The sequence below is a fragment of the Cygnus olor genome, chromosome 1 (assembly GCF_009769625.2).
Source record: "Cygnus olor isolate bCygOlo1 chromosome 1, bCygOlo1.pri.v2, whole genome shotgun sequence".
NCBI lineage: Eukaryota > Metazoa > Chordata > Aves > Anseriformes > Anatidae > Cygnus > Cygnus olor.
In genome coordinates this window covers 86,830,053-86,847,576 of record NC_049169.1, presented here as the reverse complement: position 1 = coordinate 86,847,576, position 17,524 = coordinate 86,830,053, and the positions used below count along the sequence as shown (strand labels likewise).

Below are 17,524 nucleotides of genomic sequence, written 5' to 3'. Positions count from 1 at the left end.
ATGTTTAGTCCTTCATTCTCCTTTGACACTATATTCGATGTTTCTTTCTCATTCACATGGTGTTAACTGTTGGTGCAAGAGATTTGTTAAAATACTAGCTATTAGACAGAATGTAAGTACCATTTTCTTTTTCCAAATTTCTTAGATGGAGAACCTCCAATTTTCCTGAATTAAATTCCAACTCCTACTTTCACTTGAGTTGCATCCAGCTCCTGTGACCTTTTCATCAACATACTCAACTTTACAAGTAATATACAGTATTTATTTACTTTTTACTTACTCACAGTATTTCTTAACTGCCATTCCACCCTTGCTTCAGTAAGATTAAATCATTAAAAGACCTTTATCCCATCTGTTTTATTACTCTTTGAAAAGTTTAACCGAAGTTAGGTTTAGTAGTTTTCACTTAGCCTTTAATTCTTCAATTACATATTTTTGTAATGAGTAGTTTTCCTGTCCCTCATCTCCATCTCCTGTACACACTACTTTTTCTCAATATTGGTTTTGATGCAGCAGTTCATTGAAATTTGCTGCCTTCAAAATCATTAGGTGTTTGAAGTATAAAATTCATTTTTCAATTTATATATTAAAAAAAAAAACACAAAATTTTGATGGTGTTTAAAAAAACTGTTTTCTGTGATACAGTGATAGCTAGTACTTCATTACAATAAAAAAACACTATCAAGAAAAAACGAACAAAACATTTGTTAATGCTCTGTTCCTCTTGGAAAAAGAGCCTATCCTAAAAATAGTAAACAAAAATGATGACAAATCTAAACACAGAATTAGTTAAAAGCATTACAACAAAAGTAATTCTTTCAAAGCTTGCTAGATTTGGACTCTAAATAGAAATACAGTCTGAGAGACTGCTCTAACAGAACTGTCACAATATTTCAAGTTCATTATAGACAAAGTGTTCACGCTGTGAAAACACACAGATCACCGTTTGAACTTTCCAAACTGCTATGGACAGAATTGTCCATATTTGTTTTACGTTTAAAGCCATAGCATTTAAGAATAGCTATAAACTTTTTTTTTTGTTGTTGTTGCTTTTTTTTTTTCTTTAAGTAAGAAATGCTAGTGAGCATTTTTATTTACTGTATTTACAATAATTTTAAAAACATGGGTAAAGGAATAGAATTAAGAGGAGATGAAATAAGGACTGTGGTTGTTTTGGTAGGTACTGAGATGTTCTAACAATAGACATCCATACAAAACCAAGTAAGTCAGGTCAGTTAGACAGTATGGGTTTCTTTATTATTTAAAAAGGATGCCATCACTGTAATATCTTAGCAATCCATGAAGTTGATATTTTAACTATATGAATTAACTTGATGAATGCATATTCATCAACACTCCTCAATCACAGAAATAACAACTCCATGTTTTACAACTCAGGAAGTGTGCCACAGAAACACTTACTTGCTGAATACTGTATAAGAAATCTGGTAAAGCAGACAATCAAAACTTGATTGCTAACTTCTGGACGACCTTTCCATCACCATACTACCTTGCTTTAATAAGATTAGTGAATGCGATAATGATTCTCAGTTTTGATGGCAATAGGTAAGTCTTTTTAATGTTAACATAGTGGGAAACCTATAGCAAAATACCATAAACAAACTCTTGCATAAATTCCTCATTAAAGTATGACTGTCGTTTACATTCTATATGCGCTAAAGGCTCCAGCCATTTCAAATTGCATATATACCTACTGGAAAACACACATATATCATACGGAAAAAATATTTGTACCTATGCTAGATCAGTGTCAGTGAAATACAGTTGTCATTAACAAGTCAAAAGCAAAATTGTCTTACCACTCATCAGTGAAGTCCAGTTTTATTGTGCTCGTAGTTGTTCCTTCTGTACTGTAGTGCAAACTTAAAACTGGTTCACCTGTTCCCGTTCGTGGCTTGTCGCTCTCTGTAAATATGGGGTTGATAAAGTTTGGATGAGCAACAGCAATGTACATAAAGATGTTATATTTCTGAAAATTCATTTAATTATCTTATAAAAGGTCAAATATGGTAGTAACATGTACAACATCTATGTAAGATTGGTTACAGCCCAAGCAAAAAGTTAAGAAGTTTCAAAGAAAACACACCAAATTTATACTTTGCAATGCTTTAACAATAGCCTAAAATTATTTGTATTTACAAGAGCAAACAAAGAAAATGCTGCCCTTCAACATGCAGGTGAATAAAATTGTCAGCTAAGTATGTGTATACACAATATGATCCTTTATGAGCAGATCTCTTTTCTATCAAGTATCTTAATAAGAACATACAGTGCTTTAGAAGTGGTGTTCAATCCTCTCTGTCTCATGTAAATACACATGAAGAAAGATGATGAGCTATATTATATCACATTACAATAACTCTAAGCAGTAAATATTCATGACATCCAAAAGCAAAAGAAGTCAATCACATTGAAAACCATTGCAACTCTAGCAAACTTCAGCTGAATATATAGTTTGGAGGACTGTTCAGTGGGCACTTTCAAAACGGAACTGCTAAATAACATTGACCTTGAATAAAATCCAGTCACACTACTTACATGCATGGCCCAATTTCCATTAATGCTTAAGCTAGCCGTGGGCAACACTAAAAAGTTAACGTAAAGTCCCATCAGATCAAGCCTCACTACAGAGGTGCCATTCTCTCAAAATTCAGATGATAGCGTTTGCTTAGTATTAGGCACCACTCAAATGACCTGAAAGTAACCTACATAATTTCTCTTTGCACAAAACCTGAGCTTTTTATTTCAGGACTGTTTGGACAAAAGTGTACCAAATTTTCTTTGTTTTATAGAGTACAGAAATTTGACTAAAAGTATACCTGCAGTACTCGCAGCAGACTGGCACTTATAATAAAGTAAAAACTTCAGATCATCTTTGGGTAAACAACAACTGAAAGCTAACACTGAAAAAGCACAAGCATACAAATTCCCCATGCAGAACAGCAATGGCTACAATATTGCCACAGGTTATTTATTTTAAAAAGAAAAACGAAACAAACAAACACAATTAAGTTGTAAGAACCATGAAACAGCACGTAAGAATTTAACCTAACCATTAATGCTCATTTGTGAACTGCTGGCGAGAGAAATCCACTCAAAGTGTCACAGAGCAGTAATCAGTGCTCTGAAGAACTTTGACTATGTATTTCTATTCTGAAGAGAATCTTTTATGTGAAAGAGCATTGATATTTGGGCATCCCTTCCTAAACAAGTACAAATACTGATTGTTCCAGGATACTGCGTATGTTATCAGTAGCTGGACACTATTAGAGTAAAAGATAACATAGTTGAGGGATTGTTTATCTTCTTTGTCACAGGTAGAGTCAAGACATATCTTTAAATCAGGAACTCAGATAATTAGAAGACAGACAATTTACCACCTTGAATAGTCCAAGACAGCCATCAAACAATGGTAATGCTATAACCTGATGCTACTATGCAACATTTGCTTCATCACAAAACTAGTTAATATTACCAAAGTAACTGAATAGCATTAAACTATAATGAATCGAATTGAATGTTTATGAATTCATAAGAGTGCTTTCCTGTCTTGAAATCCTGTCTTAAAAAACCTAAAGCAGGATGCTGAAAGACTGTCTTCTGACTTACTGTGGAAGCAATGCCTGTATTTATTCAGACTCAAAATATTGGAAGAATTGCCCTCTTTGCTTATATGCTTACAGAAATAACTGAGAAATGACTTTTATAAATTCCTGGAGAAAGACAGCTCTTAAACCATACTGTGTAATCATTTTTTCTTGTACCTACAAAAATGAGCTATGATTTGGATTGGGTCAGTTTCTTCTTTAATCTGTCTTTAGGACATGAAATTGACACTAATAGGAACATGAAACTTTAAAAGATCAGACAAGAATGTGATAATAAACTGGAGAGAATTAGTTGTGTAGTTCAACTAAATTATACTAAGCTCACTGCTAATGGGAAGCTGAATGGGTGCCTATGTGGAAAAGGCTAATAAGCTTTGCTTAGTGCAAAATTGAACAACCTTTTAGAAAAGCCACATAAAAATCCAGAAGTTGTGAACTCTGTTTTCAAGCACAGAGTGACTGCCAAAGACTGAATAGATCAGAGGAAAGCAATATTCTCTTTTAAAAGCTTAATCTCATCAGACCAGATCTATTTCACATTGAGAGCCTAACAGGGAAAGGAAGAAGAAAAGTTGCATAGCTTTTGTGATTTAGGGGACAGCTATTCCTAAAACTATTAATCTACTTAAAATCCTAGTAAAGTAAAAACTGCTCCAACAGAAAGCTATAGCACGTCAACACCTTACTAAGCTCTATTTCATATTCCTCAAAAATACCTTGAAACTTCACTTTGATTTTACAGCCAAATACATTATACTTTAAAGATACTATCAACAACTTAGTCTTATTTCATATTCAGTCCTGTCATAGAAGACATACTCCCACGAAACAGTCTATTCTCAAGGTTCCTATATGAGGAAGGTACTTTTTAACATCAACCCTTACAACTGAAGACCAAATTTCATTCATAACCTTTTGAAAAATAAAAACTGAAGGCAATGCCCCATGCCTTTTTCTCTTAGAAAATGAACCTGTGCAAGTGTAACTTCACAAAGATTCGGATTCTTACCTATGAACTGGTAAGAGCATAAAGACAGGTTTCCAGACTGTATTATCTAGTTAAACTAACATTATAAGGAACTTTACGCTTGTTTCCCACATCTCAAATGCTGGCCTCTTCACTGATATATTAATAAACACATGTGAAGAAGACAGATGTCTTTTCATTAAAAACTTTCAAAATAATTCCCATCCAGCACTAATCATGATCTCCTCATAAGACAATAAGCTTTGTACATTCTTTGTACATTCTACAATTTCTCTGTCTGGTTGATTCCCCTTCTAATTACACTTTGTACTGTGTTTTACGGAACAAAGCAGTACAGTAACATGCTGTGCCATGCAAGAGGCACAGTTCTAAAGTGAGCTCTGCAGGTATAAGCTGAAGAATTTTGGATCTGGAAAGCTCTGTAGGCATACCAATGCCCAAGAAATTTGTCTGTCTGAGGTATAGCCAATCAGCTGGGACACAACACATGCTGACATTTTCCAGGACTTAAGGTACAAAGAAATGAAGAATTAACTGTGCTGTAGTTGACACACCTGCTTGTTCAGACCCAGCTCACATATCTGTCAAGTGGCACTGAACAATCTGGCATGGACATCACACCGTCATGTTGACGTCCCATAAAACCTAGAACTAATGTGCAAATACCTACAAATATCACTGCTCAGTATGGCACCTGTGTATTTAGGAAGAAGCATTAATATGGTATGGCATGCATATACTCATTTGCACTTCAAAGTTACCAAGCTAGTGCTCTGCCTTCAGGTTCCCTCTACTCATATCAATTCAGGAAGTTCCTAGAAGACATACTATTGCCTTTGCACTGGAAGAACTCTTAGAGTCACCCTTCATTATTACAATCACAGTCAAACTAAACCTCCAGCGTTGATCATTACAATCCATTTGAAACCTATTTTGTACAGATGGGAAGAACTTACAGCTTCTGCTGGAATGTCAGAAAAATGGCATTGTAAATATATTTTTGTAGTAAGTATCAAAAGATATTTAAACCCAGAAACGGTTATAAAACATAAATGCCAACAAGAGGCTGGTCCAACAGAAAGCCAACTAATTCAGTACAAAGTCAAGAAAAAAGGAGTAAGAACAATAAAGAATTTCTATACAATAAGAACTGACAGAACTCCCTTATACTTGAACAGAAATCTCAAAAAAGTATCAAGTGAAAATAATGCAGTTTAACTTCAAAAATCTACCCTGGATCTCAGCAAGTTTTTTTTTTCTTTTCTCTTTTTCAGGAAAAAATATCCTAATATATGACTTCTGTTTCCAAATTCTTATTTTATGAAACTAAAATTTACACTGTCTCTGTTCAGGTGATCCTTACCACCACAAAAGAAAAATATTACCTTAAAAATTTCAGACAACAGGTTTACCAACTAAATCCAGATAAATACATTTTGGGATTTTTTTTTTCCTATTAAAAGATAGTTCTTTTACGAGAAGAAACCTCTTCACATTAGTTTAACTTATTTCTTAATGCAGGAAAAATTATTAGAAAAAAATAAAGAGTCTATTACAACTACGCAATTAACAATAGTACTGGACAAACCAGTTTTCAAGGCAACCAATCCTGCTTGAAGAGGACTCTGATGCAGACTTGGGAACTGATTTCTGGGACCATAACTTCTGCTTTTATTTTTGTTGTCGTATGGGTTTAATTCTCAACCTCAACAAACAAACTATTTTATCAATAACTATTTTTCCATTTTTTTTCTGTTGAAGGAACTCCAATAAGCATATAGACTACATATGTTAATTCTAGCTCATTCTACTACCATCAAATAATGCTTTTTCTGAGTTCATAAAAGAGAGCATAACTTGGCCACTCATAATAAAAAAAAGTTTTCCAGCTAAACATGAATAGTGGTGTTGACTATTGAACCATGAATAATAAGCAAATGTACATAGTTAGATTTAAAACTATTTCATCACAAAATGTAGTTCCACAACATGAATTTATTATGTCAATAAAAAGCACAGCTTGATTTTTTCCCCCATGGTCTGGCATCCTAAAATTAACCATATCTCAACAGTTGCCAAACAGAGCATCTTTCAGAAATGGGACTTCAAAAGAGCATTCTAGTTTAGAATATGAAACAAGAGGAAACAGCCAGCTCTTTTTTGATATTTGAGATACTAAAGCTGTACTGAGGCTTTCATATGGAAGTAAACATAAAGTAGAGTGTATGGAAATCTATTTTTAAATTACCCTCTATCATTTATTAATTATTCAGGCATAAATATTCACCACAGATGATGTTGGTTCAGCTGGAAAAGGGTGTCCTTTGGCCTAGTTCACTGCTCACAAGTTAGACTGATGAATAATGGGCCTAGAGAAAACTCACGAGCTTGCTTTCTACCACCAGCCCATGAGAAATCTACAGAGAAATAGTAGTACTTGTCTAGCAGAAGGGGTACAGGACAAAGGATTACAAAGGTAAGATGCATGTGAGTGCTATAGATGCTCTTGAGTTACCCAAACCGTGCAAGTACAACAATGCTGCATATATCTCTTGCATAAAATAAACTACTTTGGCATTACATGATTACAAGTTACTTCAATGTTGACAGTTGCACTCTGATCGAAGAAGAACCATCCAGAAAAAGACTGCTTAAAGAATTAAATTTTGCTTTACATTTAAAAAAAAAATCTAAATGTCTGTAGACTGCATAAGACATTTGTTGTACCTACATCAAATGCATTTAGAATTGAGCATAGGATGGCTTTTGAAAACAACAATTAACCTTACTCTGATACTGGTATTGAGAATTAAATAATTAATGAGTTTCCAGCAGATCTGCTTACAGAATGCTACTTTATGCAGATGAACAGCATTTTGGACTGTTTATCATCATGAAAGGCAATTTTAAAAAAGAAGCATTGCAATCAACTATGGCTGGGTATAGTGCATTTCCTGTCACGCACCCTGTTGCTCATCAAGTGACATGGATCCAAGCTGTTTGTTAACCACAGAAGAAGGAGAATCTGAAACAAAAATGAGATTTCAACTTAAAACATAAGCAGCAGAGAACTGCACAGCAACGTCACGATCACATGTTAGTTTAAAATAAAAAATAAAAAGCAGCAACATAAGGAAGCTTTGGGTTTGCTTTATGAGCAGCCAGCCATATTGCATTTTCTAGGCATGACAGAAGCAAAGCCACTTGTTTCAAATCACTACGTATTTCTTTAGGTAATCACTGAACAGCCTGAAGCTTGCTGACATTGATATTGAAAATGCTTGTCCATTACCAAGGCTTTTGGCATGTTGTTCAAATTTCTAAAATGTCACAAAGAACACTGAAGAGTTATGACTTCAAAGCCTTTACCGGCTTCCAAATGTATTAAATGACAGTAGTACTTCAAACCATGTGCTAAACGTAACTTTCAGAGTATTTATACTTCAACATAAAATACTCATGGCATACCAGTATCTTCAATATTTATACCTATGAACATAAAATGTAAAAGATGAGAGGATTTGCAGATATAACAGCATATAAACTGTTTTTGTAACATTAAAGCACCAAAATAAATCCCACTCAGATGACAGTTCAATTCAATAGCATTCTTAGATGCGATACCTCTATAGCATCTGATGATTGAAAATTTTTTCATGAGTTTAACACAGTACCACATCAACCAGTCTCATAAAAATTCTCACCTAATCACAGAAAAAAAAATGGAGGAAAAAAAGCAGCAGTTAATGCATTTTCCCACTGGATACTACCAGTTAATAACCATCACCAGCACTGCATTCATTGTGCAAACAAATGACAGATGCTAAGTTCAACATCGTCTGTGAAGTCTATTTTCCTTGTCATCTCTGAAGACCAGACATTACTTCCATATTGCTGTAAAATGGGCTGATGTACATAAATTAGTGCAGTATTTCAAACATAATATTGGCTAGGCTACCATATCTGAGTTCCACTTGTTGATATTCTGTTATAAACAAATTCATGCTAAACTAAATGGCTTTAATATCCTGTATTATAAATACAGCCATAGTGTGAAAAAAAAAATCACAGCATGCTGAAATAATTTTAACATTAATTTAAATTCTATATAGGGAAAGCAATGAAATAATACATTCTCTCCTACAGGAGGCTCACTTTGAGGTTTGGGCCAGAATCAACAGCATGACCCATTTTGTAGAATAGACATATAACCTGCTAAATTAACAAAGCTAATTTAAAGATACATCCTCAAATGAGACTTCATTCCCAGCTACCGGTGCAAGAATCACAGCTTGTTTCTTCATTACACTAATACCTAGCATTGCGTGGGAGGGGAGAAGCAGTGAAGACTAAGGGAGTCTGAGGCAAGTTCCATGTGTTTTGGAGGCTGGCTTGTTTTGGTAGCTGGGCTCGTACCCTACTTCCGTAATTAGGGAATAGAAATTGGCCTTAATTTGTCTTCATCTTTGTTCAGCCCTACCCATGTCTTGCACCCAAGAAACCTAAGCCAGACCACAGAATTTGTCCTCCGGATTTAGATGGGGCTTAGCTCTTAAGTATGAGACCTGTAACATTAATATATTTCACTTTCCAAAACTGAAGTGTACTTTAAATGTAATTTCTAATTTAGAAGGGAAGTGCTTATAGGAGAGCATTTTCAATGGAGTAGTAACCCACTTTTAAGAATGCAAATATGAGGAAAAAAGCTGGTGTAAAGATGCACTGTGTCATACAATGATCTGCTTCTATTCCAGCTGACTCAGCACAGGAATTGGTATGCATCTCCCAAGGGCGGACTGGGTTGAATCACATTCACAGCTATGAGCCCACGGCTGGGATTAACTTCTAGCGAAGTGCTAAAGGCAAAGGAGGTCTTGTATAGCAAGCTGAGAAGACTAAATCACAGAAGACAGTGATTCTCAGTTGAGCCCTGTTCTTACAGTCCAATTCTTTCCACATGCTTATATGTCCTGTTTAAGAGGCATATCATGCTGCCTATCATTTTACTTGGCTGGAAATGCTAATCTCATCAGCTCTTTAATTCGGGCCAACACAAATAGAATAAATATGACTAAATAAACGCAGTATAATTATAAGCATAAGAGATTACATTTACTACCCTTACCAGTACTTCCAAATTTTATTGGCTTTAAGTTATAGAACAGTAAGTAAACAGCAGCTTTGTTTTGCCATATGTATCGTTCAATCACTCAGTAAAAATGAAACAATTTCTAGGTAATAATGCTAATATAGGCTTAAGTGTCCCACATTTCACTATTATTTTGATATCTTCTTACAATTTTAGTGGAATTAATCCACTAAATTGGACATTAATCCAAGAAATTAAACACTTGTTCTAATAATTATGAGTAACTGCTTTGTGCAATGACTAAGCTCCCTGTTACATATTTTGAACTTAAAATAGATGCATTTCCATACTTCAGCATTTAAAAATTGCAAAGAATCTAGTAATAAAAACTATCTAGTAATAAAAACTGCATTTTTATTACTCAGATTATATAAGATACGTGCACACTACACACAGCTACAGAAACATGTCCTGTACACATTGACTTGTAATACCAACTCTGTTTCTTTTCCTTCAAGATCAGCTGGTTCATATTTCTGTAACTTCTCGTATTGTATTTTATTCACTTGAAGTTCTCAACAAGAGAAACAAAGATCTCTTCAACGCCTTGCTTCAGTTTATGACCCATTACTAGTTAACGGTGATATATACGTGGCATATCAGCATGTGGCAGAGGAGCAGTAACTACAGGTTATAAAGGTTTAATTTCTTTGTCGTTTGCATATAGCACATATACAGTTATTTAAATTCTGTGTAGGATGTAAATGTTATGAAATGCCTCAAAAATGAAAGCCAAGTCTAGACTTTACTGGAGAAAATATAAAATAAAAAATTTATCGTAGTTTCCTCTTAAATAAAGTGGCTACCAAAAAAAGTCCACATCTGTTCAACAGCTAAGAAAAGGCTTGAAGACAAAACAGACCTGATACACATAGCATAATCAGCTTCTGAAACCCTGCCAAGTTTACACAATACTTTATGTGAAATATCCACTGAAACATAGTCTCTTTGCCATCTGAAAATGAAGTATATTCTTCTCCAGCATCAAATCAGCCCACTGTGAATCATTACTTAGTTAACTCATCTTTGTATCCAACAGCATCATAAGCTTTTGAACATACTTCTCACACTCCTCTAAATAGTATACTCTACCACTCCCCTCAATAGTGAGGGCTGACTATTACAGGAAGTTTACAAATCTTCATGTAACCACTACAAGTCCTTAGGCTAGGAGAAGACTGAGTAACTACCATACAGTCTAATAGCATGGCAACCTTTTCTATTAAGCCAGTAAGAGCTTTCAGCACTTGACATTTTCTACTGTTAATTTCTTACATGACTGAAGTATTTTTCTCCCCGTGTCTATGGCTATAATAGCTGAGCTGCTGTAATTGCAAAGACAAGGACTGAGAATGAAATACAGGGCAGAAGAAATGACCTTAGTCTTACACTGACTTCCCAAGAACATAGCAAGTATAAATTATATCAAGGTAGAGATTGAGAATTTGCAGCCCTGGGCCAAACGAAAGCTATGACTTCATTTCATATGGTGGCAGATGCATTTTAGGGTGTAATTTCTGTTTGAAAATTTACAACTAGTAAAAAGATGGTGAAGGGTCTGGAGGGCAAGATGTATGAGGAGCAGCTGAGGTCACTTAATCTGTTCAGCTCAGAGCAGAGCAGGCTGAGGGGAGGCCTCATGGCGGCCTGCAGCTCCCTCACGAGGGAAGCGGAGGGGCAGGCGCTGAGCTCTGCTCTCTGGGGACAGCAACAGGACCCAACGGAACTGCATGGAGCTGGGACAGGGGAGGGTCAGGCTGGGTGTTAGGGAAAGGTTCTGCACTCAGAGGGTGGTCAGGCACTGGGACAGGCTCCCCAGGGCAGTGCTCATGGTGCTGAGCCTGAGAGAGTTCAAGAAGGGTTTGGACAACACTCTTAGACACATGGTTTGATTTTTGGGTGGTCCTGTGTGGAGCCAGGAGTTGGACTCAATGATCCTTGCCAGCTCTCTTCCAACTTAGGATGTTCAGTAATTCTATGAAATCTACCTTTCAAGGCAATCATTTAATAAGTAGAATGGTTAAATTTGCAAATTCATTGTTACATGAAGAATGACATAAATATTTGAGTACTAGTTCCATCTAAGTCTGTGTATGTGCTCTTTTGCTCCTCAGTGATACTAAACAAAACAATCGGACCTTCCCATTAATTACCCTAACATTCAAAGGACATTGCAAATCACAACTCCAAGAGGCAGAGGTAGGATCCAAACTAACTACAGTACATTTCTGATTCCTCTACTCAGAACAATCACTTAACTTAAAGCTTCAAGTTTGTGTCATAAGGGATTCTACAGCATGCAGACCCACAAGCAACACCAGGAGTAAGAATTACCGTGCATATTTGAAGGAGCATAAGGAAAGAGATGGGCAAGACAGTATCGAGTGATACTCAGACCAGTGCATACTTCAGATAGGCAGTAAAATATCCACAGACTTAATTCCAGCTGAACATTCTACAGATACGGTTATAACCTAACTTTTTTTCCACCTTAATTTCAATTTTACAATCCAAAATGAAAATTGGAGATCAAGATCTACTTACTGCAAAGGTTTTGCCTCTATCAGTACATATCTTTGAGTTAATAAATTCTGATGTTCAGTTTGCTAAAATAAGATTTGTAGGTTTGTAATTTCAGATTCGATTATTATTATATTAGCTTTTCCTGCCAGGAAACTGATGCCACCTACAAAAACACTGCCAACGTCAGTTTTCTTGTTCTCTTCCTGCAAGTAAACAGGCACCTATAATCAACATGACAGCCCTCCAGGATTAATGGTTTTCAAACAATCTGAAAACTCTGTAAAACTTCCTGCTGTAGGAAATAATTCAAAGTTTCAAAGTTCAGTAAATACATATTGCAACTAGAACACTAGCCACTGTTATATCAAATTGTTCCGCAAGGCTCCAGATAAATGAATATATTAAACCATAGCAAGCCAAGCTGTGAATGTATGTCAGTCCTTACAAGCAGTTTAGCCTTACCCCAACTACCACAAAATTTATCCACAGAAAAAAGCTGCTAGATATGTTGCCCTTATATTTACTTTAACACTAAATATACTGATTTTTCACACTTACAGCATGCACCCTGTTCATTTCTACATAGTGCCATGACAAATTTTGCTTCAAGCTTATGTCTTAGGTTTAACTCTTTATTCATAAACATGCTTCTATTCCAACTTAGAACTTTCTCAAATATGTCTTATTATAAAAATCTCCAAAGCTTTCTTATAATCATTTTTAATCTAAGACAAGAATGATGAAAGGAAAGGTCATATTTTAAAAAACAAAGCATATTTGGGGACTTAGGCTTACTACAAGTACTTTCCCGTATATTTACTGCAAAAACATAGCATTTAAGAGTGTCAAACTTCTGTTTTTACTGAATTGTTACCTTGATTTAGAACACATGCTAAATCAAAGCCATCTTAAATGTTACTACCAGATACAATTAACTGCAATTCAGTAACAAGTGTGTAAATAGATTGCCCTGTTCAGGACATAGCAATTTCTTGGTTAGCTGCTCTAACAAACACTGTACATACTTGATTGTGTGCACCTAGGAAACTTTTTCCATATATTATCATTGAACTATATAATCCAAAAATGTTAGATAAATGAAATCTGTTATTATTACTCTTTCCCTAACCATGTGATGATAAACACCACCACATGCAAAGTAAGACGAGCAGCAAATGCATTAGCTGTCTTGTTCTGGAAGTGAAGCATCTCAGCAAACAACAGCAGCACAAACTATAACTACGTTAGCTGCTTAAGAAACCTTGACAAATGACAACCTGATGCCTGAGGGTCCTGTGAGGAGCCCTTAGAGGATGACTGATCAGAGGAGGACTGTGGTGCTGAACCCTCAGCTAGCTCTCGCTGTCTCTGTTGTTCCTTCTTAAGCCTCAGCCGCTGTAGACCCCTACGGATTATAGCTAACTCGGGTCCCATTAACTCTGACAAATGGAAGAAGAAAAAAAAAAAAGTATGTAAAAGAAAGAAGCATCAAACATACAATATACAGAAGCGGGGGTGGAACAGGGGACTGACCAAAGAGAGAAGCAACAGATACTAAGTGTAATTAAAGTGATAAAAACTTTACAAATCAGTCTACTGACATCTAGAAATGATAAAATTAAATATTTTAATTGGTCTTCTCTTCTTAAATGCACAAATCATAGGATTTTAAAGTTCAGAAAGTTCAAAATTCACGTCATACAATGCACCCCTCCCCATCTATAACACTTAAAACATTTATCAAATAATTATGAGGAAAACAAGACAAGATAGAAAGAAAAGAAAAAAGAAAAGATCCTGACTGATACAAAACAAAGCAAATGACAGAAGTATGCATTCTCAGGTTCCTAGCACACAGAACAAATCAGAGCATTTGTAGTGGAAAATTATGCAGCTGTGGTATACAGGTAGATTTTCAAAATCAATGTGATGGCTTTCTGATGTGAAAAAAAAATTCAATTTTGGTCAAAACAAACCTGTGCAAAAAATAAAATGTGGATTATGGAAAGAGGTGACAGAACAGCATCTAATGAAAAAAAATTACATTTTACCATGAACTCATGTTTATCTCAGACATTTCCAATGGGTGAGGACTCAAAGTTTAGAAGCACTGTTAATTGGTCCACCAGAGAAATCAATTTATTGGATCATAAAGATTTCTTAGTATTATTCTCTTAACGTACTATTCTTGCAGATCAATCTTTAGGGACTTCAATGTGTTCGTCATTTTGTCTTTATTCATTTTTAAGTTATAGCATTTTGGCATAGACCAGTCTACTGTCTGATTATCAGTATTTATTTATTTATTTTGCAAACTACTATAAAACAGGTGTCTAAGTCATTTTTCATTCTTTCTATGTTCTTTGCAGATTTCCTCCACTTACACAAGCACTGTACGGGAAGTGCTTCTGTTCATACAATACAGACTGTCTCATTATTAGCAATAGCTGAAGCACAACATTGAACTGAACCGCTGCTAACTACTCTCACCTATAATAAAGGAGGGTCAAGAAGCTGATTCAGACTCATATATTCACATCAAGTACTCTAGCTAGTTTTGCTACAAACTGGTAGCCCAGATCTATCCTGAAAGCATTTTTATCAAGGACACCCTGGAGTACTTTGTAGACATAAGGAAATCTGCAAAGAAAAATATCAGCACTATGAAATCTTCAAGTACTAAAGAGCATTACATTGGCATATCACCTTTCACCCAAGCAAAAACTAAGCTTTACACATATTCTGTAACCCTCGTTCACTTAATGAAGCACGCAAATTTAAAATTTTGTTTCACGAGAAGAAACAAACACAAAGCTATAATCCAATCATTCAACAATTTAGTGGCAGGCACTGGTTAATACCCACTGTCTTAAGCTTTAATGTCTTCGCCATAATACCACTTCTGGAAAATACAACCTGCCAGTTTATGGTTGATGACGTATAACAAGAAGGAAAAAGATATAATTCCTAAGAGGAATATGGTATGAAAGAAATTTGCTATGAATAATTTTCGTGTGATGTGAACGTTTATGGAAATTAAAAAAAAAAGAGGAAGTACTTTATGGAAGTATCAATGGTGTCTCAATGGTTGTCAGTACTTGCTGCTGATTAATCTCCACTCACTTCCAGAGACAGTTACAATTTAAGACTTAATAAGAACTACAATTCAAAATGTAAAGATATAACTACTATCTGGAATAAGTTTAATTACAGCATCTTTTAACACATTTCAGAATCTCTAAGCAAACGTTTATTTTGCCAGCAAATGGACCGAGGAAAGAGAAACTGAAAGGAAAAAAAAAAACAAAAAACGGAAGCTATTGCCCCTTTCCCATTCAAAATTTATATGCAAATCTACTTTATATCAGGAAGACATTAAATTATTTTTTACCTTCATGACAAGCATTAAAGTCTCCAGCAATCGTACCATCTCATTATAGAAAAAAAAATTATTCAAATGTACTGACAAGAGCAGGCTACTGAGATGTGCCTCAATGATCTTGTTGATTATTTGCAACTTATTCAAATGCTTCAACTGTATTCCTCTAGAATATACATTCTTATAAAGAGACTTTTCCCAACAAGCTCCAGCACTGATTGGAGCTCCGACTATTTTTTGAATACATACTTCTTTTTTTCCTAAAAACAACAACCACCACCACTACCACCACCACATTAAGGGATGAAGTAATGCACATGCAGAAGCTCAAATGCTCATCACATGGTATATTTTCTGGAAGACCACACTAACAATGTATTTGAATTATATGTGTAAAGGTATTGCTATTTCAAACAGAGGCTTACTATCAGCATCTCTATTCAGTACAGAAATCTGTAGAAATGAGTTATGAAAAGCTGTTTGTAAGCCTGTTCCATGGTATGCCACAATTCTAAAAAAGTCATTACCCTAGATCATATTCCTCATTTGCTAACACTTTGCTATGACATTCAAGCTTGTATCTGCTACCACTTAGAAAGCCTCTCACTTTTCTTCTTCCATTTTGCAAACTGTTTCTCCAGTCATCCGTCTTTTACAACACACCTCTATCTGGTCTTCTTACTCAACCCCACGATATTTAAACTAACATGCCTGTCATCACTTTCCCTGTCCTGTCACCCCCAAAAGCAGCAGGTTTTATTCACATCTAAGTGCAGCTACACAAACTCAGGGAAATCCTGTTCTTGACACAGAGTTCAGTGTTTTCATATTATAAACTGGAGGCTGCAAGAAAAGAAACTCTTCTGACTGAGCACCATCATGGGTTATGTAAGTACACAAACATTGCAAAAGGAAAATCTACATTGAAGCGTACCCATTCATAACTCGATTACTGCTACTCTTCCCAAGATCTTCCCCTCTCTCTGAATTTGTCCATGTTACCCAAAGAAGACTTCTACAACATAAGTGTTTTTTAAAAGCAGTGCAAAATGCTTACTTTGGCATGTTTAAATTAATTTAGATTTAATACTTAATACTATTAAATTTACTCCTGCAGGAGTCCTGTAGACTACTTGAAGATGATACTTGATCCTAACTAAATCTGCATATGGTAATAAGGAATACCAGACATAGGGACTTTTTTTTTTTTTTTGAAGCAGCAGCAGCCCATCTGACACCCTGTGTAGGTATAGTCAAAGAACCTATCAAACGTTATACTAGATTAAACTAGAAAGTTTCCACTGTCTGTCAACAAAGCAAAACAACCACCACTACCACTACCCCTTCCAAATCTGAATACAAGGAGAGTCTTAAGTCTAAAGTAACATTGGGAAAGAGGAAATGCTCTACACAAGAGCTGAATTGAACAATAACAATTTCAGCTGCATGCTAGCACAATAAACTTTTACTTAGAAATTCGGACATTCTGAGACAGAGAAGAAAATATATGATAAAGGTGGCATGCATTCTTTAAAAGGCAGGATAGAAAATGAGTAATTCCAGAAATGTTATTTAGTGCATTATCATTATGCAACCTACAAATTTTCAATGATGTATCTTGAAGTAATTACTTTTAATGTGGGACATACTCAATGCTGGTCAATGCTCCAGAATATACGAACTACTTTAAAAAGAAAAAAAAAAAAAGAAACACAACTAAATGGACCAAAATGAACCCTTGGTAATGGTGTGTGTGGTCTTTGGTGGCTATTCTAGTTCCAAAGATAGAAGCTGCTGAACTGGGTTACAATGAATTAGAGCAGACTCCTAATTTTTTGTGTGTTGTGAAAAGCTTG

At 35.3% G+C, this 17,524-nt stretch overlaps 1 protein-coding gene across 13 annotated transcripts in view; it reads right to left on the bottom strand.

Annotated features, from left to right (window-relative positions):
* The window catches only part of DCAF6 (DDB1 and CUL4 associated factor 6), an 83,493-nt gene that overhangs the window by 25,549 nt on the left and 40,420 nt on the right, over positions 1-17,524 (bottom strand). For 4 of the 13 annotated variants that reach the window (XM_040567586.1, XM_040567589.1, XM_040567591.1 and 1 more), the window contains exons 11-13: positions 13,567-13,728; positions 7,583-7,642; positions 1,821-1,926 (exon numbers count right to left, since the gene is read on the bottom strand). In XM_040567586.1, the coding sequence (XP_040423520.1) occupies positions 1,821-1,926; positions 7,583-7,642; positions 13,567-13,728 (328 nt within the window). The remainder of the gene's footprint in view (positions 1-1,820; positions 1,927-7,582; positions 7,643-13,566; positions 13,729-17,524) is intronic. The other 9 variants (XM_040567642.1, XM_040567662.1, XM_040567672.1 and 6 more) reach the window with 3 other exon arrangements.